The sequence below is a fragment of the Gossypium arboreum genome, chromosome 8, assembly GCF_025698485.1.
Source record: "Gossypium arboreum isolate Shixiya-1 chromosome 8, ASM2569848v2, whole genome shotgun sequence".
NCBI classification, from domain to species: domain Eukaryota; kingdom Viridiplantae; phylum Streptophyta; class Magnoliopsida; order Malvales; family Malvaceae; genus Gossypium; species Gossypium arboreum.
Window position 1 is genome coordinate 140011503 of NC_069077.1, and position 26991 is coordinate 140038493.

Consider the following 26991-nt stretch of genomic DNA (forward strand, 5'->3'; position numbering starts at 1 on the left):
ATTTCATCTCATCTGTGCGTGTATCATATAAAGTTGGAAGCACCCAAAAATCTGATACTGTTGGGTGACTAAAAAAGATAAAATTGAATAGCTATGTTGTAACTTTTCATATTTGGATGATCAAAAAAGAAATTTACTGATAGTTGAGTGACCATTTTATAACTTTTCATATTTGAATGACAAAAAAAAAATATACTAGTAATTAAGTAACCATTTAGTAACTTTCATAATTGGATAAAGAAAAAACATAGTTGAGTCACCGTAATGCAGTTTACCCTATTTATTTTTAGGTGAAAGAAACAATGAAGCAGGGCGGCCCAACGAAGAAGCCTTAAACCTAACTGAGAGAAGCCCTTCAATTAACACACGCACACACACACACAAAAAAAAAAAAAAAAAAAACTCTTAAATCCAATCCTCCAAATTTCCCAGAGAATAAGGAAAGGGGGGAACTCAAAGCTAGGGTTAGGGTTGAATTTTGCAGAAAATGGCAATGAGGAAAGTTTATAGCGAGATAAAAGGGATGAAAGTGAAGGAAGTCCCTAACTACGTGAAACCGATGCTATCTATGGATTACGTGAAGAAAGCTTTTCAAAAGGGTTTGGACAATTACAATTCAAAGTACATTCAAACCGATTCGATCCAGCCTCTTTACCATGTCTGTTTCGGTGGGATGGCCTTTTCTTACCTCGTCGCTCTCCCAAATGAGCGTCGCCATCTGGAGCACCAGCAACACCCCAAGGAACATGGTCATCACTGATCCCCGCCCAGGTAATTTTTATTCAGGATTTTTAGAGGTTCATATGTGTGGGTTTTGTTTTAGATGGATGATTTGATGCCTCGTTTTTGAAATGTGGGTAAATTTGGCTATGGATCGATGGGCTTCTTTCGATGATGATTTGATTTCCTTAGTATCGATCTATTTTTGCTTATGTAATCGACTGCTGATTTAATAGATGGGTTTTCGATTTCGAATTGAGGAAAGGAAAAAAGGAGATATGTTTGTTAATGCTTATTGGATTGATGTGTTGATGATCTTTTATTGCATATAAATTTGTATAATTTTGGGATTGCTTTGCTGGAGCAGGAGCATTGATATAAGAGATTTGCTTGCATTTTTCCGGTTATATTTTTCGGCCCCGGTTTAGCATTGATGTTTACATAGTATTGCTATGTTTCACAATGCTAAACCAGCGAAAATTTTCGACCTTTAGGTTGAAATCATGGTTTGGCAGCTCGAACTAAAAAGCTAAGAAAATGGAGTTTTTGTAATTTGGAAGCTTGTAAATAATATCTTCAGATCTCTGAACTTTTTATTATTTTAGAAATATATATGGTTCGAGATTTCAGTTCTTTGCACCAGCTTTATCTACCACTTAGAAGTTCTAAGACCACATTTATCACCACACTTTTTTCAAGTCAAGCTTTTTGTAACATTGATGTTAGTTTTTGATGTTCGATTCTAGTGAAGTTTAAGTGATGATGGATTTGTAGTTTTAATTGTTTCGTTATGTACTTGTTTATATTTGGGTGTTTATTGGTCATAGGAGATTTCAACCATTTTTATATGTGGTTTTAGCTAATATTTATTACAAATTGGGATGGAATGAGTGCTAACCTTCTATGATGTGATGATCATTCCTCTATCATTGTTGTTCGGTTTTTTGATCAACTTCAGTTGGACTTACTATCATTTGATAGAACTCATGTTGGATGGATGAAAATGTACACATGAGAACTGCTTTTAACTAATACGATAAAATTTAAAACACAATGAACCTATTCCGATGATGTGCAGGCTCTGAACAGCTTAATATTTATTACAAATTGGGATGGATGAGTACTAACATTCAACCATGTGTTCTTTCCTTAATCATTGCTGTCATTGTTCCCTTTTTTGGGCATCAACTTGCAGCTTGGTTGGACTGACTGTCATACGAATGCTGGTTTTAACTAATACCATGAAACTTATGCATGTGTATAATTCAATTTAAAACATCATTAACCTAATTCTGGTCATGTTAGTGCCCTTAATTGTGTAAGATTTGTATCTGTTCTGCCTATGAAAGTTATGCATATGTATAATTCAATTTAAAACATCATTCACCCTGTAATTATAAATATTGAGTTTTGATGGATGTATCTTCCTATGCTTCCTTTATGGCAAAAGACCAAGCAATTATTTTGAGTAGATAGTCGGTTTATATGTCCCATGAAAGTATAGAGGACTAGGTTACATCAATAGATATCATTCCTTTCTAATGAGATAACTTGCGCAATAATGATAGAAGAAATATGAGAAGAATGCATTTCATATGTTTCCTTGAAATTGAAATTATAATGGAGGCCATCATATGGTAAAAGTACCACAGAGGCCCTTGTAATAGGAGTCAGATTGTATTTTGCCCCATTTATTCAAAAATGTTAGATAAAAGAGCAAACTAGTTTTTTTTGTTAAAAATTTAATCCATTTCTAATAACTAGACAATTACACGTGACATGTCACGTATATTGATATGCAGGGGCCGGTTTTTAACAGTAAAAATGGATAGAATTTTTAACAGAAGGTTTAGTTTGCTCTTTTATCTAATGTAATGGATTGTTTGGCCCATTTTTTTTAATAGATGGGGCAAAATGCAATTTGACTCTTAATACAGGAGCCTTTATGCCATGATTGATACCAATGTCCGGAGCATAACTGGATGTTGGTATGAGGACATAACAATCTCTGAGAAACTTCAAAAAAAAAAAAAACTTCAAAAAAATTTTCAACATACTACTGCTAGATATACTATTTTAAAGCATAACCATGGGTGATATGTGAATAAACTTATATTTAATTTATGCTTTTATTTTGGTTGGTTTATGTTGCAAATATTTATCATTTCACAATTTATGTTTTGCAGGTTCTTCTGGTTGTAATTTCTGAACAATTTAGGCAGGAAGATACTGTCTTTGATCAAATGCGTTGCAGCATTATGGTGATAAAATAAAATTAAAAATACAATGGATTTTTGTTATGGTGGTCTGTTGTTGATTTCTATTGACTATTTTTTGTTGGGTGTTGATAAGTTGGGGATCAATCGATGAAATACTGAATTGTTTTTTTATAGTGGAAATTGACTGCAAATTTAGGCTCATTTGTTTGAGAGAAAATGGTTACTGAAAAATGACTTATTTTTTTGAAAAATATTAATAATTTTTGGTATTTGAATGAATTTATGTAAAATATTTTTGGTTGTTTGATCAATTTTCTGAAAATATTTCATAAAAGTTATTTTCAATGAAATAAACATACATTTGAGAATAATGATATGTAGTAAAGGATTAAATTGTAAATTCTGTAAAATTTATAATTGAAATAAGAGGAGTGATATGTATGAAAATTTGTTATGTGAAATAAAATATTATAATGAATTATTTGATTAAAGTCTTTATATGATGAAAAATGAATTATATAATAATAGGGATTAAATTGAAAATGTACAAAAGTTTAAGTGTGAAACAATCCAATATGCGAACAAAAAATTATGATAAAAATTTAATGAATTTGTTATGAGATGATGAAATATGCATAAAGTATTGTAAAATGAAATTATGGAATTATATGAATTTTTATGATGGCAAGAATTAAATTATTGAACTTAAGAAAATACGTGGATAAAATAATAAAAGTGAAATACATAAAAATATGATTGAAGTATAATAAGAAAAAATTAATTTAATGTGATTAATTAGTGAATGTTGAACTTTTAGGATGAAAATGGACTAAATTAAAAAATTGTGAAAGTTTATAAAAAAATATTTAATAAGTGAAGAATGTAGTAGAGAATGTAATATCCCAGTAGTTTGACTTGATGCTCGTGTTGGGTATGGGGGTATTCAGTGACATATTCTTATTAGTTTGAAAAACATTTTATGAAAAAAAATTATCAAGACTTGAAAACCTTTTACGTTGACCATCCTATTTTACATGAAACAAACGTCAAAAAAGTCTAAAAATACTTTCTATAAAAGCTTTTTATGTTGAAACAAACGGAGCTTGGTTTTACCTTGAAGTATTTTTTTTTACTCGAAATATGATTAGAATTGTTAAGAAATTAAAAAAACGTTTTTAATTTAATTTAAAATTTTGATTATGTAAAACTAAATATGTTATATTTAAAGTAATGAGAATTATTTAAGAGCTTTATATAAAAATATTTTTCTAAAAATATCATATAATTTTTTTATAAATATTTATGAAAATGATTTTAAAATTTTATCGATTAATGTTCAAATGCTTTAAAATAAAAGTTTATATTATAAAAATAAGTTTAAAAGAAAAACATTGAAAATTCAATCAAAATAAATATCAATTAAAATTTTGAAAAAATTCGAGTGAATTGAGTCAAAATCATTTATTTATGAATCCGATTGGTCGATTAGATTGGAAGTCGATCGAGGTACTAATCTAGAAAAAACTTTAGGTTCGAAACCAATTGAACCGAACTAAAAAACAACGATTCATTTTTTTTTTATATTTTTATGGGATTTTTAATAATTTGTTTAATCGAACTATTCGGATTAAACGACGAACCAATTGTCTAACCAGTTTGACTGTCAGTCCAACTTTGAAAACATTGTTAATAATTAAACAACTTACCATTTCAGTATAGTTTCAGCTTTTAAACTAACGAGTTTGAATTAAGTTTTAAGATATGAGTATTGATTTATTTATTTTGTTTCACTCAATGATAAAGTGTCATAATTACCCATCAATGGTGTATTGACAATGTTTTTTAAATATATATATATATATATATTTAAAGATTACTGGATAACAACACATTTGAGTCAAGCCAGATTTGAGATTAGCACTGAGCTAAATAAGATATGAGCTCAATATCTTATTCAAGCTCATTTGTGGAGCTTAACATTTTTGCCAAAACTTTATCATATTCTGAGTAAATCTTTTGAGCCTAGATATTTGACCCTTGAATAAATACAAGCGGAGCAATATAAACAATAAAAAAGAAGGGGAAGCACAATTGAAAGAAAAAAAACTCATCCTTCATTCATAATTAACAAAACATTATTTCCGAATGAGATCAAACCATGACTCGAATATTTTCAAAATTTTAATTCACGATCGACTCTTGGATAGATCTACAATTATGCTCTTTCTTACACCCATCCTCATATCTAGTCATTCAGCTTTGGTAATTTATCTTTTAGATAACACCCATATTCGCTTCTCGCTTAAACAACTCAAATTCCATCAAAAACCTAAACTATAAATCTTAAACCCATTCTCTTGTCGGATTCATTAGCTTAATAAAACCGACATATTCAACAAGCTGCAACATATTCAAATGGCACGGAGTCGGGTGATTGACATTTGAGGGACGGTGCGATCTCGGGTTTATCCGCCGATTGGGGCGCTAATATCTTAAGGGCGAAATCCCACAAGTTTCTTAAGTGAAACATGAAGCCATGGCATCATCACACATGATAGGAGCTGATCTGAAAATTTTAAGTTTTGATTTCCTATATAACAATATGAATTTGCATTATGTAAATCCAAAAGATAACAATATAACACAAAATCATATATTGATATTGATATTAATCTACAATCTATAAAAATCAAATCAAATATTTTTAAACTAATAAAAATATCTTTTATTATTTATTATATTCGTATTATCGTTCAAGTATTTCCATTCAATTAAAAGCTAGAATATCACAAAAAAAGTCTAATTTCATAATTATTTTCATTCAAATTTCATTTATGATTTGAATTTTTTATTATTGTCATATTTTGATTATGTTCAACAATTTAAATTATATTACTTTACATTAATAATATGAAATTAAAATACATTATTTAATGAATTGAAAAATTGATATATAATAAATACAAGTTTGAAAAATCTTTTGAATTGACAAAATAATTAATATTTATCATTATATTTCTAATTTTATCTCTTTTTTTCATATTTTATTGCTCATTATATTAATTTTTCATTCCATATTATTTTATTATTAATATGATTATTAAAAATATAAACAAGAATTCTATTCAATTCACAAGCTTTGGTTAAAGGAGTTGATTTTATAATAAATTTTAGCAAAATATATGTTAATAACAAAAGTTAAATTTTATATTAAATCATTGTACCTCAAATGTAATAATTTTTTTATTAACTTCACCCAAATAAATTTATATAATAAATAAAATTAAAATTTATATTGAGTTTAGTTATAATTTTTTAACCCAAAATAATGAACTTTTATTAATTTGAAAGTATGAAAAGAAATTTTATTTTCTTTTAAATACTAATACAAATTTTAATTATTTATATGATACCTAACTTTACATTTAATATATAATTGTATAAAAATAATTTTCTAATAATATAAGGATCTTATAATAAATTATATTATAAGATTTATTTCATTGCTATTTTTTTTATCTTATATTATAAATATTAAAAGTCTACAAAACAATTGTAAAACTAGAAATTACTAAGAACTAACTAAAATGTAATTAACACCTAATTAAATAAATCATTAATATGTTATGTAAATGATTAATTTACCTTTATTTGTTTTTTCTTTAATATTTAGAGCCTTGGTGGATTTGGATAAGCGATGTTTTTACTTACGGTTAGTGTAAAAACAACGGCGGTGATAAAATTAGATATTGTAGCATGCGACAACATGAAAGCTAAACACACCGCACCGCACTCTACCATCCATCCAAACCCACCCTTCATACCGAATGATAAAATTTCAATTTTAATCCCTCTATTATGATCGCATTCGAGATTTAATTTTTATATTTTAATTTGACATAATTTGATCTTCTACTTTAATAATGACATTATTTAATTCAAATAGTTATTATCCTCAATTATTTCGATTAAAATGTAAACATAATAAAAACATCTAACACAAAAAAAAAAAAAAAAAAAACAATCTCAACATTATAAGTTAGAATGCATATTTTTAGAATAAAATCGGCATTAACATTTTACTTGAAATAATTAAGGTGCCAATAATTTGGATTAACTAATGATTCTATAAAAGTAAAGGGACCAACAACGGCGAAGCCATAAATTTTTTTAGGTGAGCAAAAATTGAATTATAAATTATTGAATGACAAAAAGTGTAATTTTATCATGTACTAACTTATTTTATTATCATTTATAAGGAGAACACACAACAATTTTTTTCCATTTTGTGGAGGCCCAAAATCCCTATCTGCCTCCTTTGAGCCTACGTGAACTAGAGCCGTCCATGGGTCAGGCCGAATTGAGGCTCAATTTCATAAAAAGTTTCAAGTTCAAGCCCATTTTCAGATTGACCTAAATTGCTCAAAAAGCCTCTTTCACTATTCAAAATGTAACAGAATATAAAAATATATTTTTAATTAATATTTTATATATTTTCATAATTAAATTTAATTAATAAAAATATTTTTCATTATTGTAGAAATTCTTGTTCAAGCCCAACTCGACTCCTAACCCTTAGACGAGTCTAGCGTGTATACCAATTTATGTCAAACTAAATATAGATAGTAAATCCTAAATTTAAACATAATAAAACAAAGAAAGTAAACTCTTGTTAATGAAATCTTGAGTTAAATTTTATGGATTTACTAGTTTGATTTAATAAAAGGGTTTAAAAGTATGAAAAAGTAAATTGGCATTAACATTGAACATATTTTAACTTTCAAAGTTTTACTCAATAATTTGACCACAAAAGATAATTAATCCAACACGAAGCATGGGATGTGAACCATACTTATTATTATATGGTTATGACAAATTAATATTTATTTTGGTATTTATATGTATCATTATGTTTAGAGGCAATGGCAAGCGACTAACAAGGGCCTCCAACCCGCTTAAATTGAGAAATTACATGTTTGACCCTTTAAGTTTTATAAAATTATGAATTAGTATATAATAAAATTACACTTCACACTTAAAATGTTAAAATTTTAATTTAATCATTTAAAAATCATAAAACTATAAGCTAATGAAATAGTCAAGTTACATTTTAGCTCTCATAAAAACTTTGAACTTGATTTCGCCCCAAAGAAAAAATTCCAAGCTTCGCCCTAATTGTGTTTTTATTATTAATTTTTATATTATGTTCATGTCTCACTATCATGTTTTCAAAATTGTTGTCTAATTGATACTAAATAATTCCAAATTTTGTGCCACTTATTGTTGCATTAATATATGTGCTGGTTTTTGTTGTTATTTGTTGTGTCGTCGAAGCACCATTGGAGTAGTGGAAGAACAAACTAACAAGCCCAATTTCATGGAACCAATTGTAAGAAATCAGAATCAAGTGAAAGAGAGTGTGTGTAGGGTTTACCTTCGGTTGATGAGTGTAGCTCGACTCTAGATGACACATTCACACAATCGAAAAATGCATTCACAAACCTTTAATTACAATTCATTCGTACCATCTTCTACGAATCCACTAGATCACCAGTCGAAGTCTTTTTGAAATTGGAATCCATCAACCTCCCTACATTCGTGCTAGTCGAAGCTTTGAATGGCCAAAAATAGGATTATGGATTTCGGGTTACTATAGCCAAAACAACTCATAAGGTCATCTCAATCCATAAGAAAAACATCACCATACGTTATAGTAAGAAATCCATATCTCTTAAATGCATGATGTTTTCTTTCAAACCTATACAATGCGTGTGTTTCTACATAACTTTTGTTCCGCAACTTGTAGAGCTTGCTATTGTTCTACCTCCGGTTCAATGAAGTCTTATAGATCTTAAACTTCTCTAAGTTCAATCTTTCTCCCACTTTCCGCTCTAAATATGAACCACTTTTATGATAAAACACATGTCCAACTAATAATACTTTGTTCTTGAAGAGATTTTTACATAGATGTATTTATTAGATTTGAGATTAAGCTTCACAAAATCACATCTATGTCAAATACGATTCAGTGTAAAAGCATTTTAGTCTGATGTATTTCCTTAAAAGAAAGTACAAACATTTGTATAACTCATCATTGATCAAACCATATCTAACAAAATTGAATACCTCCCCTTAAACACTCCATTCCATTGTAAAATACCATAAGTAGTACATTGTGAAACTGTGCCACATTCCTTCAAAAGGTCATCCAACTCCTAGCTTAACTACTCTCCGGTTTGATCTAATCGAGATTCTTTAATACTTTTGCCTAGTTAGTTTTTAATTCATCCTTGAAGTCCTTAAACATTTCAAGGGCTTTAGATTTATGGAACATAGGGTAAACATACTCATAACTATTGAAATCGTCGGCAAAAGTAACAAAGTACTGAGAACCACATCTAGCATCTAAATTTATTATTCCATATTTATCCTTTGTAGTCTTTGTGCAGAAGCACATATGTGAGAACCACGTTCGATAATAAATACCAAATAAGTAGTAGAAAACAAACCGACTTCAACAACAAGAATACTTGAAGCAAAAGCATTACTTCCTTTCATCTTCATAAGCTTCTCACTGTAAGTAGAACTCTTCTTCCTACATCTGATTTGATCATAGAGGTAGTACTTACCTTCTTTAACCACCTCACCTTTTTGGTTCCAATGTAACTTTAAAGCACTTAGACTTGCCGTTAGTACTATCCTTGCAGTATTTCTTACTTTTGCCCTTACCCCTTCGAACCATTAGTATAACCTTGAGTACAAGCTTCTTCAAGTTTGCCTCAATTGTTCTCAACATGCTAAGCAACTCTAACAAAGATTTTTGTGTCTCGTTCATGTTGTAATTCATAATGAATTGACTATAACTTTCTGAGAACATTTGCAAGACAACATCAATGGCCAACTCTTGCAAGATCTTTTATATAGTCTATCATCTTGAGAACATGAGCTCCCTCTACCATTTTACATTGAAGTAAGGCTTTAAAAATCCCATACGAATCTTGACGTGCTTGCCCCTGAAAAAACTATTTCAGGTGCTCAATCATATCATTTGTGATCAAGTCCTCCTGTTGCTTTTAAAGCTCAAAGGTCATAGTGGCAAGCATTAGACATTTTATGTCTACCATATCATCAAGATGCCTCTTGTAACCATCCTTATCAACTTAAGAAGCATTAATCTTCGAAGGCTCAAGAATGGGACTTCTAAGAAAATATAATTTTCATTATTGTTTGAGGACTATTCAAATTACGATACCAATCCAAAAAGTTAAGACCATTTAACTTGTCCTCCTCAAGAAAGGGTGTTAAATGTGTTTGATGCCATTGTAATTTATAACAACAAAAATGCAAAAAGTAAAATACCATGATATGATCACTTAAAACAAGACTTTATTAAGTGATACTCACTATTTTATTCATAATTAATAATGGTCATTATTAATCTCAAAAATTCTAATTAAAGAATTCTTAATGGATTAAGATCTATACTTCACCTCCTTTTAAAATAGTTTTAGCCAATCACTCAAGATTATAGATAATTAGGTAAGCAATTTTTACTAATTATTACATCTTATGTAATTCCCAAAAAGCTAATGAATAACCACTCAAATCATCTAATGAACCTACCAACTTACTTGCCTTTAAGTCCCTAAATATATTAGGATAAAATGGTTAGGCACCAACCTTTGGCAAAATCTACATTATATAAAGGAGGGCTTGACTAGGGTAAGCAATGAAAGGCATTAACGCTTGACCATTGCTACTAATTAAAATATTAAATTTAGGAGTATAAAATCAAAACCGGATATTAAACCAAAAGTAACCAAAACAAACCTAATAAAAAACTCATCAAAATCCAATCACTGTCATGTGTTGACACAAAATAAACTCGAACTCAGGGCTTTAACATTGCTATTGGGCCGCTAAAGCACCATCGACATAGTGAAAAAACAAATCAAGAAGTCCAAACCAACAGATCCAAGTGCGAGATACCAAATCTAAGTGAAAGAGAGTGAATGGTTCACCTTTGATCGATAAGCATAGATCGAATTAAGATGATGTGTTCATACAACCAAAAAAACATTTCCACAAACTTCTAGCCACAACTCATCAATCCCAACTTTTATGTCATCTACCTAATTGTTGATAAGAGAGAATCATTTAAAGACAAGAAGTCACCAACTACCTTCTACCGATGCTAATAGATAATGTTGTTTAAACCATACCAATCAATCAAAACAAGAAATGACTAGAATATTGATCTAGAGAAGGGTTAGACATCGCAAATCGAGCTAAAACGATGATTCTCTATTTTTTAAATAATTTCTTATTTTAAATTTTTTTACAAACTTTTTACTAATTTATTTACTTAAACAGATCAAATCAATCAATTCGTAAACTAATGTTTGACCAATTTGACCATCGGTATGATCTTGAAGGCCTAAAAATAGGGATATGGGTTTCAACAAAACTTTTCCACAATAACGTTATCATGCAATCTATCCCTTCGTCAGTGATCTTTAGATTGAAAATAAATCACAAGACAATCATACTAGTACCGTCCAATCTTTTATTTTCGAATTACCGAACAGACTTCTGATGTAGGGAACCATGGTGACCTCAAGTCCAAATATCACATACACCATTAGAATCGTTGTGACATTCACATAACAATCCAATAAACATTCTCTTGTCGAGTCAATCCAATTCACTATTCTCTGACATGTATCCATCATTGACTCTCACACTTATAACAACACCTTGTCATCAATCAACCGCACACCAAGCTTAGTCGTATTATTGTTGCTCCAATCCACAACCATGAACAGTTCAAGAATAGTCATACTACTTTAACACTATGTTTGAGTAAATAATTGTAAAAGAAGATAAAGGAAAGGTTAAGAAAATTTTCATTTGGCTGGTTAAAATTAATAAAAAGGGAAGAACTTTTCACAACCTTTATTTGGTTAAACTATGAAAAATTAAAGAAATGATTGTCTATAATGGTTTATTTTATTTGGATGGTTAAAATTAATAAAAGAAAGGAAATATCTTTCCTTTCATTAACTTTTATACAAATGGGAGTAAATAAAATTAAGTAATTTCAAGAAAAGCAACTGAGTATTAAACTCCCATTAACCTTCCCTTCAATAAATAAATGAATAAAGTTATCCAAACATAAGGTAAAAAATTATTATTTTTAATTTATTTAACGCATAAAATAAATACTGAACATAATAATATGATCACTAAAGCAAAGTAAATAATATGTAGTCATTAGGCGTACCATAACCATATCAGATGTATTACTAATATTTTATTTATTTGAATTTTGATATATTAATTATTCCTTAAATTTATCATTTTATTCTCTAAATTTAATTAACATTATTTGATATATAATTTTCAACACATTAATTAATAATTCAATTTATGCAATTGATCAATTAGATTCTTTCTTGGACAGGTATTGTATTTATGTTATATTGAATTATTATTTAAATTTTACTTTAAAAATTATCTTGGATAATTTGCTTATTTTGTAATTATAATTTATTTTGTGACTCTAAATTAGAAAAAGAATCATCATAAATATATTCAATGTATCCAAATACTAGTTTAATCTAAGATTGTATTTTACAAATTAACTATCATTTTTTAAGGGTAAATAAATAAAATATCACCAAAAATATTAATATTTTTATTTTTATTTTTATGTATGTTAACATAGCCAAAAACATACATAATGTTACTCATATTTTAATACATTATTTTTCCCAAAATAATTTAGAAGAAAAAAATTCTCCCCATCTGACTGTCAAAATTTAGTCCTAATAATATTTTTTTCCTTTTATTAAGTTAATCTCACAAATAAAGTGAAACCAATTCAATTAAAAAATTATCAAAAATAAAAATTATTATAATTATAGAATAAGGGTTAAGGCATGTTAATAACTTTTAATATTCTTAAAATAGAAGTTCAATTTAAAATTTTAGAAATTATCTAAAAGGGCATATTCCTTAAATTTTAATTCAACCAATCTAACAATAATTAAAAATCATAAAAGTTGATAAAAATTTCAAAATTGATAAAAACCAAACCAGTGCAACTATCAATCTTTTTCACGACTTTAGATTTCAACCTAACTGGTCTGATCAATTGATCTAATCCAATTCCAACAACACTGAATATCTTGAATCTAAACAACTTAATCACTTATATTTATATAAATTATGTTAATTTGGGTTCACAATCGTTATTTATTATTATAATTATTTGTAAAAGGTGTTATTTAAAGATCAAATTGGGTAAAGAATTCAATCATCATTAAGCGCATAATATTCTTAATGGCGGAATTCATGAACCTCACCAACCCATTTTATTGTTTAAACATTTTTTAATATTAATAATTTAAACACATTTTAAATTATTAAATATAGATTGTGATAAAAATAGGTGGGAAAAACATACTGGGTCATGTGTTAAATTACTCAATTTAAATATAAAATTAACTGAATATTTAATAAATGTTTAATATGTGAAAAAAACTCAATTTGAATATAAAATTATTGAATATTGAATAACGCTATTTATTTCGATTATGAATGGTTTGTTAAATGAAATGAAAGACGCTATTATATTGTATTGATTAAAATAATATTAAAATAAAGATAAAATGCCTATTTAATCCTTGTAGAAATAATAATTCTCTTTTTATATTTTTAATTTCTTATATACTATTATTAATATAATTCAAAATTATGGTAATAAAATCGTACTTACATTCCATTTACATACATTATATTTAAAATGATACGTAAAATAATATATTTTAAATATTTTTAATACATTATAGTACACACTAATTTTATATTTAGAAAATTAAAATTATTTCTTAAGCATTATTTACTTTCTTTTTTTTTTTTAGGAATAAGCATTATTTACTTTTAATTTAACATATATTGTGTGTATCAATATTATGTAAATGGACATAATAGAAAATTATATTTTTGGGTACAATTACAAGTATAAAGATAATTAGTTAAATAATCTTATGGCATTATTATTATCAGATAATTGAAGTAGAATTAGGCAAAATAGGTTCAATGTTTAAAGTTTTTGAGTGTCAAACTTGGATGTAAATCATTACATATTTTACTTATATCCCTATTACATCAAATGTTTTCCAGAAAGCATTAATATGAACTAATAATTTTACATACATATATATAAATATATATATGTATATAATTTATATTAAGTTTATAGATATATTCTGAAACTTAACCCGAGTCTGCACTCCTCACTCGCCCCGTCCCGCCCCGTTGTCAATCCCATCAGAGAAAAACACCCATTCAAGTTCATACTCCAAAGTGAATTTAAGGTAAAATGATAATTTTCTTAAAGCCTAAAAGTAGAGTAGCCACTTACACTTGAAGATCCCCCATATCCACCATAGGGTTGGGATGAAAGTGCAGATGAGCTGCCTAACTGCGAAAACGAGGACCTATAACTCGTGTCTCTGTAACCGCTGCTCATAACCGGATCCTTGTGATTGCTCATAAATTCCTGTATTAAAAGTCTTAATATGTAAATAAAGCACCAAAATGATTGTTTATAGAGAAAAATATCTATTCATGTTACTAGTCTTCGGCTGTGTGTCGGATGTGTGTTCAATTTTTCTCAAGGTTTCCATGTATTGGAGGGGTTTTAGAGTATCATATATTGGAACCCATGTTCAAATATGCATTGAATAAGGATGTTAAACACGGATCAAACCCATTAAAGAGAGCACAAAGGAGGCATAGTTCCATGATTTACATAGCAAAAGAGAAGTGATAGTAAAACTTGAAACGCCAGCCGGTTATAATTGAATTAACAAATAGGTCGTACGGGAAAGTATCTTACTTGAATAAGTTGTTGAGCCAACTGAACCTGAGATGAGGTGCCTTTAATTTCAACCGTTATTTCATCAGATAGGCCCCCACTTTCTTGCACGGTTATGACGGCTCCACTAGTGCGACGAATGTGTGCAATATTAACTCCTCCAATCCCAATAATGTCCTCAGCATAAGAAAATGGTATTTGCATGGTTTGAGCAATCTGATTCCATAAATGCAAGAAGAGAAATGACAATACATAATAAACCAATGTAATGCAAAATCCTAATTTCAACAACAAAACATCATTAAAAAATCTCTAAGCTGAATTAAATTCATGTAATGATGAGCATGTAATTAAGAGAAAAATTGCCACATTCAAGTTCTTCAGCAATGATTTGGAGCAAGTAGGGCATGAATGACCTAAAAAATGGCTTCTCACCCTCTCAAATTAACTACTAATTAAAATAGTACTTAATTTCATGGAGAATCACCTTGGGGTTTTACTTATTTGGCATTTTATGTTCATGTCTTGCAGGATTATGAATTTCGACCAGCTTCGGATTATGAATTATTGACAATTTAGAATATTGAATACGTGATTTCCCACTCTTACCCTATTTTGGTTCTGCCCTCTAATTTTCAATCTCATCTCCATATCCCCCTTTCCCTTCCTTGTTTGACATCATAATCTCTGATTTCACTCTTTCCCATTTTGGTAAAAGGAATTAAAAATAATAATAATAATCGAGGCACACGTAAAAACAAACCTGAGTAACTATAGGAACAGAAGTTCGAAGAAGCCCTGAACTAGAATGTACTGTCGGAAGTGCAGGATCCTGTCCATAGAATGAAATTCCAGATGGGATTCGTGACTCGAACTGTTTTTCATGATCAAGGAATAAAGAGTCTCTCCTTGCTGTAATAGGAAGATCAATTCCGATTCCACTTTGAGAAACAGTAAGCAGAGATGACTTTTCAGCCCTTGTATCTGCTTGGAGATCTTGAGTGACAACCACATTATGCTACAAACATACATAGCAACTCTTAGCATGAAACAGCTGCAGTCTACATAACAACAGTTTGATAGGAATCAAACTTACGGTCTTTTCAAAAAGAGGAAGAACAGTGTGATCAACCAAAAATTTCCTCAGGTGCCCCACCACTAGTTCAAGAGCTTTAAGAACCTTCAGTGCTTCCCCCTGCAACTCCACAATCCTCTCATCTGCTGCCACATAAGATGGTGTTTCATCTGTACAACAGAAACGTGTTCATCATGAATTTTACAGAAACCATAAATCCAATGATTTATAGGGCATTTCTTGAACAGAATAATATACAAAAACTTGGATCTATTGTACAATTTATGCAACCATAATGGTCTAAAATAATTGAAGGAAACGTCAAAATTTATTACCTTCTATTACTAGAATCGTAAGTATCATGTACAAGTTATAAAAACTGCTTCTATGTGTCTAGAACCATACAATTGCAATGGTTTGAGTTAAAATAGTAGTAAAGTTCAGATGAATTATCAAAGGATTAAATGATTGAAACAGACAATATGACCAACACTTTGTAGATTTTGGACATTACAACCTAAGGCAGCCACTTATTGATTCCTCGACATAACAAAGCTAAGCAATAAAATCAGCCGGTTAGGATATTAGCTAAAATCACACAGCAGGTATCATTAAGTTATTTAAGTCTCAGGAACATGAATTTTCAGCTATACAGATTGGAAAACTTCGTGCACCACCAAGGAGGGCCCTCACTTTAACAGAGATGAGAAGACATTCAGCTGGAAAAAAGGCGTCCTTAAGTTCTCTAAATCTTTACTAAAATTAAAAGAGAAGGCAAGTTTGGTTGATTTAAGCAATAACCCCTTCCAACAAAGTCCCTCCAGCCAAAACAAACAGATAACCAAAGCACTTGAAATCCCCCCAAAATAGATAAATGAAGCATGCACATAAATGAGCATAAGCGTGCATCCATTAAATAAGTAAAAAAGGGCACGGGATTTCAATAATTATCCATTAATGCACTGAGCCATGCAGAATTAAGTGAAGACTTTATTGATTTAAGGTTTACTTCATGCCTAGCATGGGAATGGGTAGGCTAAGTTCTTATTTAATTTCATATTTATCAATTACTCGACCTTTTTAATTAAAGGATAGAACAATCAGTTGGATTTATCATATATGAAGAGGATTAAACAACTCAATCAAAAGGCAAAAGGATGGTATAATCCCAAAACAATAGCGTTACACAAAATAGGGCTAGAGCATTAAAATTACAAGATAAAGATATTTCATTAACCAATCCATATGCACCAACTGAAACCTAAATGCAAAGAACTCTTACAAATTGAACCCATATTTTAAGATGTACAAAACATACCTGTTGACAACACCTTCACAGATGCACCAGTGCTCTCTTGTAATGACTTAATTAAGGAGCCTTGCTTTCCGATTAAACTGATTGCTTGCGTAGAAGCTACCAACAACCGGATCGAACAAAATGCAGCTCCGGCTGCTTTAGCATCCCCATCATTGTCCGGCAATCCAGCAACACGTTTAAAAACTCTTATAGCAGCATCCATTGCAGGCGAAAGAGGCGCCTCTGGTGCTTCCTTTCCAGATACTAGCACCTACAAGAAAAAGCCAATAAATTCAAGGAACCAGAACAAGGGTAGCTAGATTTACATAAATCTCACAATGGACAGAGTACTTACTATTTGCTCCAAAAACAAATCTTTGCCTACAAACAATAGTTCTACTTCTCTATACAGTAATAGATACAAAAGGGTACCTAGATTTACATAAATCTCACAATGGGAAACCATCCTATTAAGCTCAGTTGTTACTTTTACTGCAATTTTTCGCTACCAAAAAGAAAAAAAAAACGAAATTTTTTAACTTTTTCGAATCAAGAGATACAAGATTTGCATCAATATAGATTAATTAGGCCTAAAGTTTCTCTTCTTTTACCCTTAGCTCGTTTTTTCATTATCAAACATATTATAAACTAAAGAGAGCCCAATGAATCGACTACTGTGAAAGAGAAAATGAGGAAAATATTTTAAGGTAAAAATTAAAAAAGAAAAAAAAGAAAGGGCGTTTACAATTCGATCGGGAGTTCCAACAGCACCATCAAGTACGCGGATACGGGCCCGGGTTTCCTCGCACATCTTCTTGATAAGCTCGCCTTTACGGCCAATTATGCTGCCCACTTTAGAAACCGGCACGATGAGCCGAAAAACGCAGTGACCCGGCCAGCCAGGCCACTTCTCTACTGCTGGGTTATTAGCGGTCGTTTCTGAAGGGTTTACGGCTGATGGGTCGGCTACTATAGCCGTGTTGTTCGGTGCTTGGGTCTTTGCCGAACCGTTCTCCGAGGCGTCGGCGATTTCCATGGCGGGAATTTTTTACTTGCAAGAGCTGGTCGGGGCTTCGAAAAAGAGGTTTCTATTTCGACTTGCTTGAGAAAATAAAACGGTGTTCGTCAATTACGACGGAGGTGTTTATAATAGATAAAGTCGGGTCAGGTTTGTGTTGATTTAAAATAAGCTAACATTCAAAAATCTATATCTAAAATAATTTTATTTAATAAAAATAATAAATATTAATTTAAGGGTATTTTTATCTTCTTATATAAAATCGAAAAAAATGTAAGCTTATAATAAAATCTAAACTATGCTTGACTATGATTTGGCCACTCGTTTAGATCCGAAGGTCTATCTAAAAAGTTAAAAGATTTGAGAAAAAATATAGGCCCAAAAATAAATTTAGATAAAAAAAATTAAGGCCATTTTCTAAAAGGTTGAACCTCGAGTATGATATTTTTGACCCGTGAACTTTTTATCACTGTTTTTTTGTTATGTTATTATTTTACTACTGTTTCGCTATTATATTACCACTATTTTGTTGTTAATGTTTGAATATTATATAACTCTTGTTTTATTGATAATTTTGTTACTATTTTTGAGACATTTACTTGTTAAGTAGCTACCTATCTTAGTGTTACTTAAATATGAGGACTTTTTTAATGTATTTTTAATTTGTTTAAAAATATTTATTTTAATGTTTTTAGTGTATTTGGTATATTATATTTTTAAAATTTGTTTTTATATAAAAAAATCAAAAATAATTAATATTGCGGGTCAGGTCGAACTCAGGTTTAACATTTTTAATTTAGGTCGACCCAGCGCGAAAATGGGCCTAAAATTCTACTTCAACCCTGTCCAAACTAGCCCATGATCATGTCTAATTTGAACCCAATACACCATCATATACACTCTTCTTACTTTATCGTTCCTGCTAATACAATATTTAATTTTTATGTCAATTTTTAGTAAATATATTGCACAACCATTTTCACTCAAGATCACTAAACTATTCACAAGTTTATGTTGATGACATTTAACTTCAAGATGTTGCAAAACAATAATTGAACTATATGAAAGTTTTCATTTAAGTCATTGAACTATTTGAACTTTTTTAGTTAAGTTGCGGTAATGTTAATTATTTTTTAGCTCGGCTGGCTAGGTCCAAGTGATGAGTTGACGATCAATGAGGTTGATCGATACTCATCAATGAGTAGTAGAACATGCATTAAATCCAAATCGATTTGATAGTCAGTGTCGAAGATTAAAAAATAAATTATTTGGGCTTTGATTCGTAGATTCGTAACGTTTAATGTTGTTTCATGAAAAAATGAGCCATAGAAGAGAATAATAATGAAATCTTTCGATTGGTGCAAGCGGAGTGAATAGAAAAGGTCATACAATAGCGACTTTAACAACACGATAACTTAAATGAAATCTTTCTAATAGTTTGGTGATCATTTTGTAACTTTTTTAAAATTTAATAACTAAAACGTAAAGTTACTAATAGTTTAGTGGCATTGGGTGTAGTTTACTCATTAAAATAAGGTATTTTAATATTTATAAATACGGTGTTAAGATTATGTATTTTTTTAGGCTTAATATATTATTTGGTACCTGGGTTTTACACTTGTTTCTATTGCGATACTTGTTTTATATTTTGGTCCAATAAGGTACCTTTATTTGACAAAAACTATATATTTTGGTACTTGAAGTAACAATTTTATCTTTTTAGTGTCTAATTCAAGTTTTATGGTTGATCTGAAGGAAGTTATTTAGTGTTAATTGTGAATTTATTTAATTTTGCTTTTAGTTTTTCAAATACAATCCTATGGGTGTAATTTAATTCTTTATGATTGATTCGACGAAAATTCATTGCTAATATTGTTAGCTAATTATGATTTTTTTCATTAAATAAACTCTAAACCCCGAATTAAACACTATAATTTTTGTCAAATTCAGATACCATATTAAACCTAAAAAAACACAAGTACCAAATTATGCATTAAGCCTTTTCTTTTGTAATTCATTTATAAGTTTTGATTATATCAGTTATTTTTTACATAATACTTAGAACCACTCATAGCTCGTCCCTAACCCTTAATACGAGGATAATGCGCTTTAGTGTACTCAAACTCGCGTACTATTACACTGGCAACAATGCGCATACCAATCGAGTTAAACTCAATTAGCTAAACTTTTCGTTTTTAATTATACCGGAAACAACACCTTGCTTATGTCGAAGACTTTTGTACTTTTTTATAATTTTTTAATTAATAGGAAAAAACAAATTTAAATAAAAAAATGAATGAATGCCATTTATCTAAACTTTTAGTTTAAATATTTAATATCAAAATCAAGGTTTTTAGAGCACGATAGATGGTTGAACCAATCAAATCACATGCTTCTGGTTCAATAAATTCATTCAATTTAATTAAATAAAATATTAAGAGCTCATAAAATTAAAAAATAAACATAAAGAAAATAGGTTCAACTAGTTTTTTAACTTGGTTCAATAGGTTTTGAATAGTTTGTGAGTCAACTAGTCTATTCCCTCCCTCCAAATCAGTGCTCTAATCGGATCTTAATTTAATCGACCAATCCAATTCAATTTAATAGTAGTTATATATTTTCAACAATTTATTTATTATTATTTAATGTATTTTTAATATTTGTACTTATTATATATTAATCACTTGATTAAGTTGGCGACGTGGATGCAATTGGACCAATTCAGTTGATCAATGACCAAAATATCATTATTTTAAAATTTATATCCTTTTAATGATGTTTTATTCTTTTATAGTTTTATATAAAAATAAAAATAATAAATTTTGAAGTTGAAATACTATAGTTTTTGTATTTTTATAGAAAATTTCAGAACATTTTTAAATAAGTTTTAAATTTATCAAAACAATACTAATGTCATTTCTTTAAAATTTTCTTATAAAATATTAAAATATATATATATATATATATATATATATATATATATATTTGCATTTGAAATACGTTAAAAACTATGGAGATCCCCTATATTAGGTTTCAGATCGTATTTTGTCTTATTTATTAAAAATTGATAAATTAGCCCATATATTAAATTAAAGGGCAAACTTGTCATCTTTTTTAAATTTTCATCCATTTCTGCCATAAAAAATTGACATGGCTAACAGAATAATCAACAACATATGGCACGTTGACATATAATGATCAGTTTTTAGCAGTAGAACTGAAATGGATTTTCTAATAGAGTGGCTAATTTACTATTTGATCTAACATGTATGGACTAATTTGCCCATTTTTAGTAGATGAGGCAGAATGCAATCAAACTCCTAATACAATGATCTTTATAGTGCTTTTATCGATCAAATACATGTTTAATAAAATATATATAAAGTTTTTACTACTCCATCTCGTGGTTTACATAAAATATTTTTTCACCCACATCATGAGTGTGATATAATTTAATTTATATTCTAGGTCACTAAATTTAAAATTAACTTCTTTGTAAATCACTATATTTAATTTTATCAAATTATATAGTTAAACTTTTATATTTAACAAACTATATTTCTAAAGTTGGTTGCATAATTCTAATTTAAAATATGTTTTATTATGTTAACGAAGTTTTGGTATTGTTGGTAAATGTTAAGACTTTGAGTCTTAACTATTTAGATTTGAGTTATATCATATGCAATTACACTTGTGTTAGAATTAAGTGAACCGAATCCTTATTTAAATAAAATAATGTGGTAAAATAAAATAAAAGTAAAATCCATATAGAACTACACTTCTTTTATTTTATTTTATTTTAGAATGAGGTTTTTAAACCTTATTAAACCCCATCTATTTTATATTGATTAGAATAAGGTGTTTCAATCTTACTACACTCCTATTAGAATATGGCTTTACAAAGCCTATAAATAGACTAAAACATTAAAGCTCAAAACATGGCAACTTGCACGACAATTCGCGTGTACTTTAAGTTAAATTTTTGAATTTTTATGAAAAGTTTGATATTTTTAATTTAAAATATATTTATAACTTTTAAATTATTTGTTAAAATGACATATAAGACAAAACTGTCATATGAAGTACATGTGAATTGTCACACAACTTTCCATGCTAATGTTGTTAAAAATTTATTGTTTTAATCATCATTTCCTGTAATACCCCTACCCGTATTCATTGTCAGAATAGGGTACGAGGCATTACCGGAGTTTAAGAATTAAATTCTTTTTTTTTATATTCAATATAGCCCCTTTATAAATATCTAACCGTCCCTGCAATATTAAATCAAGACCAATCCACATCAACCAAATCAATTCAACATATTTTCAAGATAAATTCATGCATATTTATAAGATAACCTCATCACATATCTAAAACCAGGTTTGTTAACCATACTAATGGCTAACTTTACATTCATTTCATGTTAACATTTACTTTGTTAGCTTATACATGCCATTGATTTCCAAAATAAAGTTTCTTTATATACCGAAATCCTGCGGTTGACAGTGTGACGTGTCTCTGACCAAATCCGACCTCCGAGCTCTTAACACTACAAAACAGGGAAAAAGGAAACGGGGTAAGCACTTCGTGCTTAGTAAGCTCATGTAACAAGAATTATACTTACCGAATATTTTCAATACAATACAATAAACATCCATATATCCATTCAATGCATTATTACCCTAATATGCACAAACTCAACATTCAAGTTAGTACAATAATTTCCATGTATCAATAATATATATACCATGATTGATGAGCTCGTTAATACCATGATTTTCATTTCCTTGTTATTTTTCCATATTTATCCAGTTGAATTTATCGGAATTTCGATGGATTTTCAGAGGTACACATTTATTGTACAATTCGGTCGATCAATTCATATTCATGTGCGCACGTATCCATTTCGAGAGCACACTCATGAACCTCAACCTTGCAGCGGATTACCGGTCAAAGCTAAATCCACAGCGACAATTACTCTAATGAGCTTGGATCTGAATTACGGTCAGGCTAAATTGAGACCTAATTCGGATTACCCGTCGGGCTAAATCCATTTTACACATATTCTTGGGAGGGCTATATCGAGTTAGGATCACCCGTCCGGCTAGATCCTTTTACCGTCAATTCCTTTTCAGAGATCCATCGAATTTTCCTTTCATTCAACCGAGATTTCTTCTCCTTTTATCAAATATATTAATGTTTCATAAATTTTCATACAATGAACATTCAAATCATATTCACATAAATAACATACAATCTCAAGCATTTAATAATATAATTCAAGTTACATGAACTTACCTTGATACTTGTTTGTAAACAATAAAAATCTACTAATCCCAAACTTTCTCCTTTCCTCGATCTAGCTTCGTATTTGAATCTTCCGGATCTAAATAAATAAATTTAATTATCAATTTAATACATTTCATGTTCATATGCAACATTCTCTATAATTCAACTATTATTTATAGTTCATTCAAAGCTGTCTACTTGAGTCATAGTCACTAAATTATTTATAACTTGAGCTATAGAACTCCAAATTAAGATCCGTTAATTTTTCCTGAAACTAGACTCATATATATTTTTACCATAAAATTTTCAGAATTTTTGGTTTATCTAATAAGTACAGTTTATTCTTTAAAGTCACCCCTGTTCTGCTGTCGATAGTTCTGACCCTTCTTCACTAAAAATTAATTATCTCTTCATACAGAATTCAAATAATGTTCTCTTTTGTTTCTCTTAAAAATAGACTCATTAAGGATTCTAGACATATAAATTTAATCCCATAATTGTTTTTCGTCAATTTTTTATGATTTTTCAAATTCAGAACAGGGGAACCCGAATTCATTCTGACCTTGTCTCACAAAATTCATTATATCTCAAAATTTACAAATCCATTGCTTACACTATTCCTTCTATGAGAAACTAAACTCAATAAGCTTTAAAGCCATATTTTTTTCATCTTCTAATTCGATTTCTACAATTTATGGTGATTTTTCAAAGTTAGTCTACTGCTGCTGTCCAAACTGTTTTTGTGCAAGCTGTTTATTACCATTTTTCCCCTAAGCTTTTAATAAATGATAATTTCGTCCCTACTCAATTAGCCTCTCAATTGAGCTGATTTTTCGCAATTAACATTTTATTCTATCACCTTAAACTAGTTTACAACCTTTAGGAATCAGAATTTTATCAATAGACTTTACTTCCAAGCATTTTTACAATTAGGTCCTAAAAATCAATTTCTATTGGAAATTACCTAATAAAATCATCTCATAAACAAATTAAAGCTTTAATTTCATTCTATTTCATCATAAACTTACAGCACTCAACCATGGTGATTTTCAATTTCATCCATGAAATCAAAAACTAATGAATTTAATAGTAGGACCTAGTTGTAAAAGTCTTAGAAACACAAAAATTACAAGAAAAAGGCAAGGATTAACTCGCTTGGTGCAAAAATTATGAAATACCAGCTTAGAAAACCCTCCTATGGCGTTTTTAGCTGCTGGAATTGAAGAGAAATGAAGAGAAATCTAGATATTTCTTATTTAGTCCTAGTTTTATTTAGTTAATTTTGCAATATTCCAATTTTACCCTTAATTTATCAATTTTTCTGCTGATGTCATACCCTCGCCGTCCAGCCCAAATAACTTTTGGGTCTAATTTCCTTTTAAATCCTTTCTCATTAGACTTTTAAGCTATTTAATCATTCTAGTAACTTTTACACCTATTACAATTTAGTCATTTTCATTTAATTGACTACCCAAACATTAAAATTTCCTAACGAAATTTCAATACCACATTAATAACATTTCATAAATATTTATAAAATTATTTTTGACTCAGTTTTACGAGATAAAGGTCTCGATACATTGTTTTTACCCAATTTCTTCAATAATTTTTTTTTTCTATCTAATCACTAAATCGGTAAAATTTTTCTATCAATATTTTCATACGATTTTCCTATCATATCAATTTGCATGCAAAAATATTGACATAAATTTCTATTTAAATCGGATTTGTGGTTACGAAACCACTGTTCCGATAATTTTGAATTTAGGCCATTACATTTCCATTAAAAAAAAAAAGTGAGTTGGCTCTTTTTTAAAGGTCAATGACCAAATTTAGCCAAAATAATAACAAGGGCCAAATTGATAAATTATGTAAATGTTTAGGGATAAATTTATTATTATGCCTTTTAATATACACCAAAATCTATTTTCGTATCTATATATAAAACAAATTATGGTAAACTACCCAAATTTTAAGGTGCTTTCGTTTTGGTCATTGCAATTTTGTCAGCCAACTTTTACGGCACTTTCATTTTAGTTACTCAAGCATTAAATCTCTAATACTCACCACATCATGTTTATAATTTCATTTTAGTCATTCAACTTCTAGGTCACTTTCATTTTGATCACCAAATTTAGTTATTTTTAAGTATTAGTTGGGGGTAAAAAGGACATTTAAAATTAAAGTGAAAAAACAACTAAAACTAAAATACTGCATTAAAAATTGTCAAATCGTAATTGTTTACCTTTGTGCGGAAGTTCTATTTTCTCTTTTAATTTTAAAAATTTAAAAATCAAAATATCAAAATCAATTAATTAAATTATTGAAAATTTATCATCCCTTAATAGTATTAACCAATTTGTTACTATAATATTGAAATTAATTAATTTAATTTCATTCTAGAGTTTACAATTTCATTTTAGGTTTCCAAATTAAGATAAACTCAAATAACTATCTTTAATAATGGTTTACAAAGTCCAAATTTCTTTTGATTATATGATCTCGAATTTTTCATGCTAAGCTAAAAATAAAGAGAAAAATATTACAATTAATTAACTTTTAATCGCTTATTTACTAAACATGATTTATTTAAACATGATTTTTTAAGTTTTGTAGACAATTATTAAGCATGATTTATTTAAGTTAAGTTCGTCAAGGATAATCTAAAATATAAATAATTTTTAAAATTCAGAATGAAATTAAATTTATTAATTAATTTATTATAGTAATAAATTAAATAATTTATTTAATTAATTTTAATGTTTTTAAATTTAAATTTTCAACATTGAAGAAAAAATAAAAATTTTGAATTCTCGATAATTGGATAAACAAGTACAATTATTTTTTAGTGCATTATTTGAGTTTATATTGGTTTTCAATTTAATCCTTAACTCTTTTTTTTACCTTGATCAAAATTTTGAAATGATTTTTTTCGATGACCAAAATGAAAACTACTTAAAAATTGGGTTACCAAAATGAAAGTGTAAACACGAAGTCGGCATGATTTCACTTGTACAGTTAGCCACCGTTAAGAAATTTTTGGGTGGCCAGAATGAAAATACCCTAAAAATTGAGTGATAAAATTGTAATAATTTTTTAATGATCAAAATGAAATAACCCTAAAAGTTGGGTGACCAACTAAGGAGTTTACCCTAAAAATTAAAAATATTCGAATTGCAGCCGCCTGCTACAAGTTTCTATTTATACATTTCAAAAGGTTAACGTAAAAAGACATTCCCAGTGCCTCTTAATTTCAAAATCGAGCAAATTGATCACTCTCAATAAATTGGAGAAGCTTAATCTTTTCAATTTTGAAAGCAAGCAACTTAGAACAATTAATCACGGTGTTAATGTTTTTCATTAAGTGTAAATAATTTTGATTGATATAACAATAAATTTAGCCCTTAATATTTACATATTTTGTCAATTTAGTCTTAATTCTAAAAAATCAATAAATTTAACCTTAACATTTACACAAATATTTTAAGC

At 28.8% G+C, this 26991-nt stretch overlaps 2 protein-coding genes across 5 annotated transcripts; one reads left to right on the forward strand and one right to left on the reverse strand.

The window, feature by feature from the left end:
- Positions 1-309: 309 nt before the first annotated feature.
- Positions 310-3156, forward strand: LOC108467654 (uncharacterized). The gene is made up of 2 exons (XM_017768371.2): positions 310-771; positions 2907-3156. Exon 1 carries the CDS (start codon positions 488-490, stop codon positions 758-760), a length of 273 nt encoding a protein of 90 aa, XP_017623860.1. The 5' UTR covers positions 310-487; the 3' UTR covers positions 761-771; positions 2907-3156.
- Positions 3157-5030: 1874 nt separating this feature from the next.
- LOC108470252 (RNA-binding KH domain-containing protein PEPPER-like) lies at positions 5031-18386 on the reverse strand. Of its 4 annotated transcripts, none has more exons than XM_053017966.1 (7): positions 17941-18386; positions 17217-17466; positions 15920-16068; positions 15587-15841; positions 14845-15039; positions 14368-14505; positions 5031-5500 (listed from the first exon to the last, which is right to left on the reverse strand). In XM_053017966.1, exons 1-7 carry the CDS (start codon positions 18229-18231, stop codon positions 5432-5434), a joined length of 1347 nt encoding a protein of 448 aa, XP_052873926.1. In that variant the 5' UTR covers positions 18232-18386; the 3' UTR covers positions 5031-5431. The 4 variants fall into 4 exon arrangements, with proteins under 4 accessions (XP_052873926.1, XP_052873927.1, XP_052873928.1 ...); XM_053017967.1 differs by having other exon boundaries at positions 5031-5505; XM_053017968.1 differs by having other exon boundaries at positions 5031-5529.
- Between the last annotated feature and the right edge of the window lie 8605 nt (positions 18387-26991).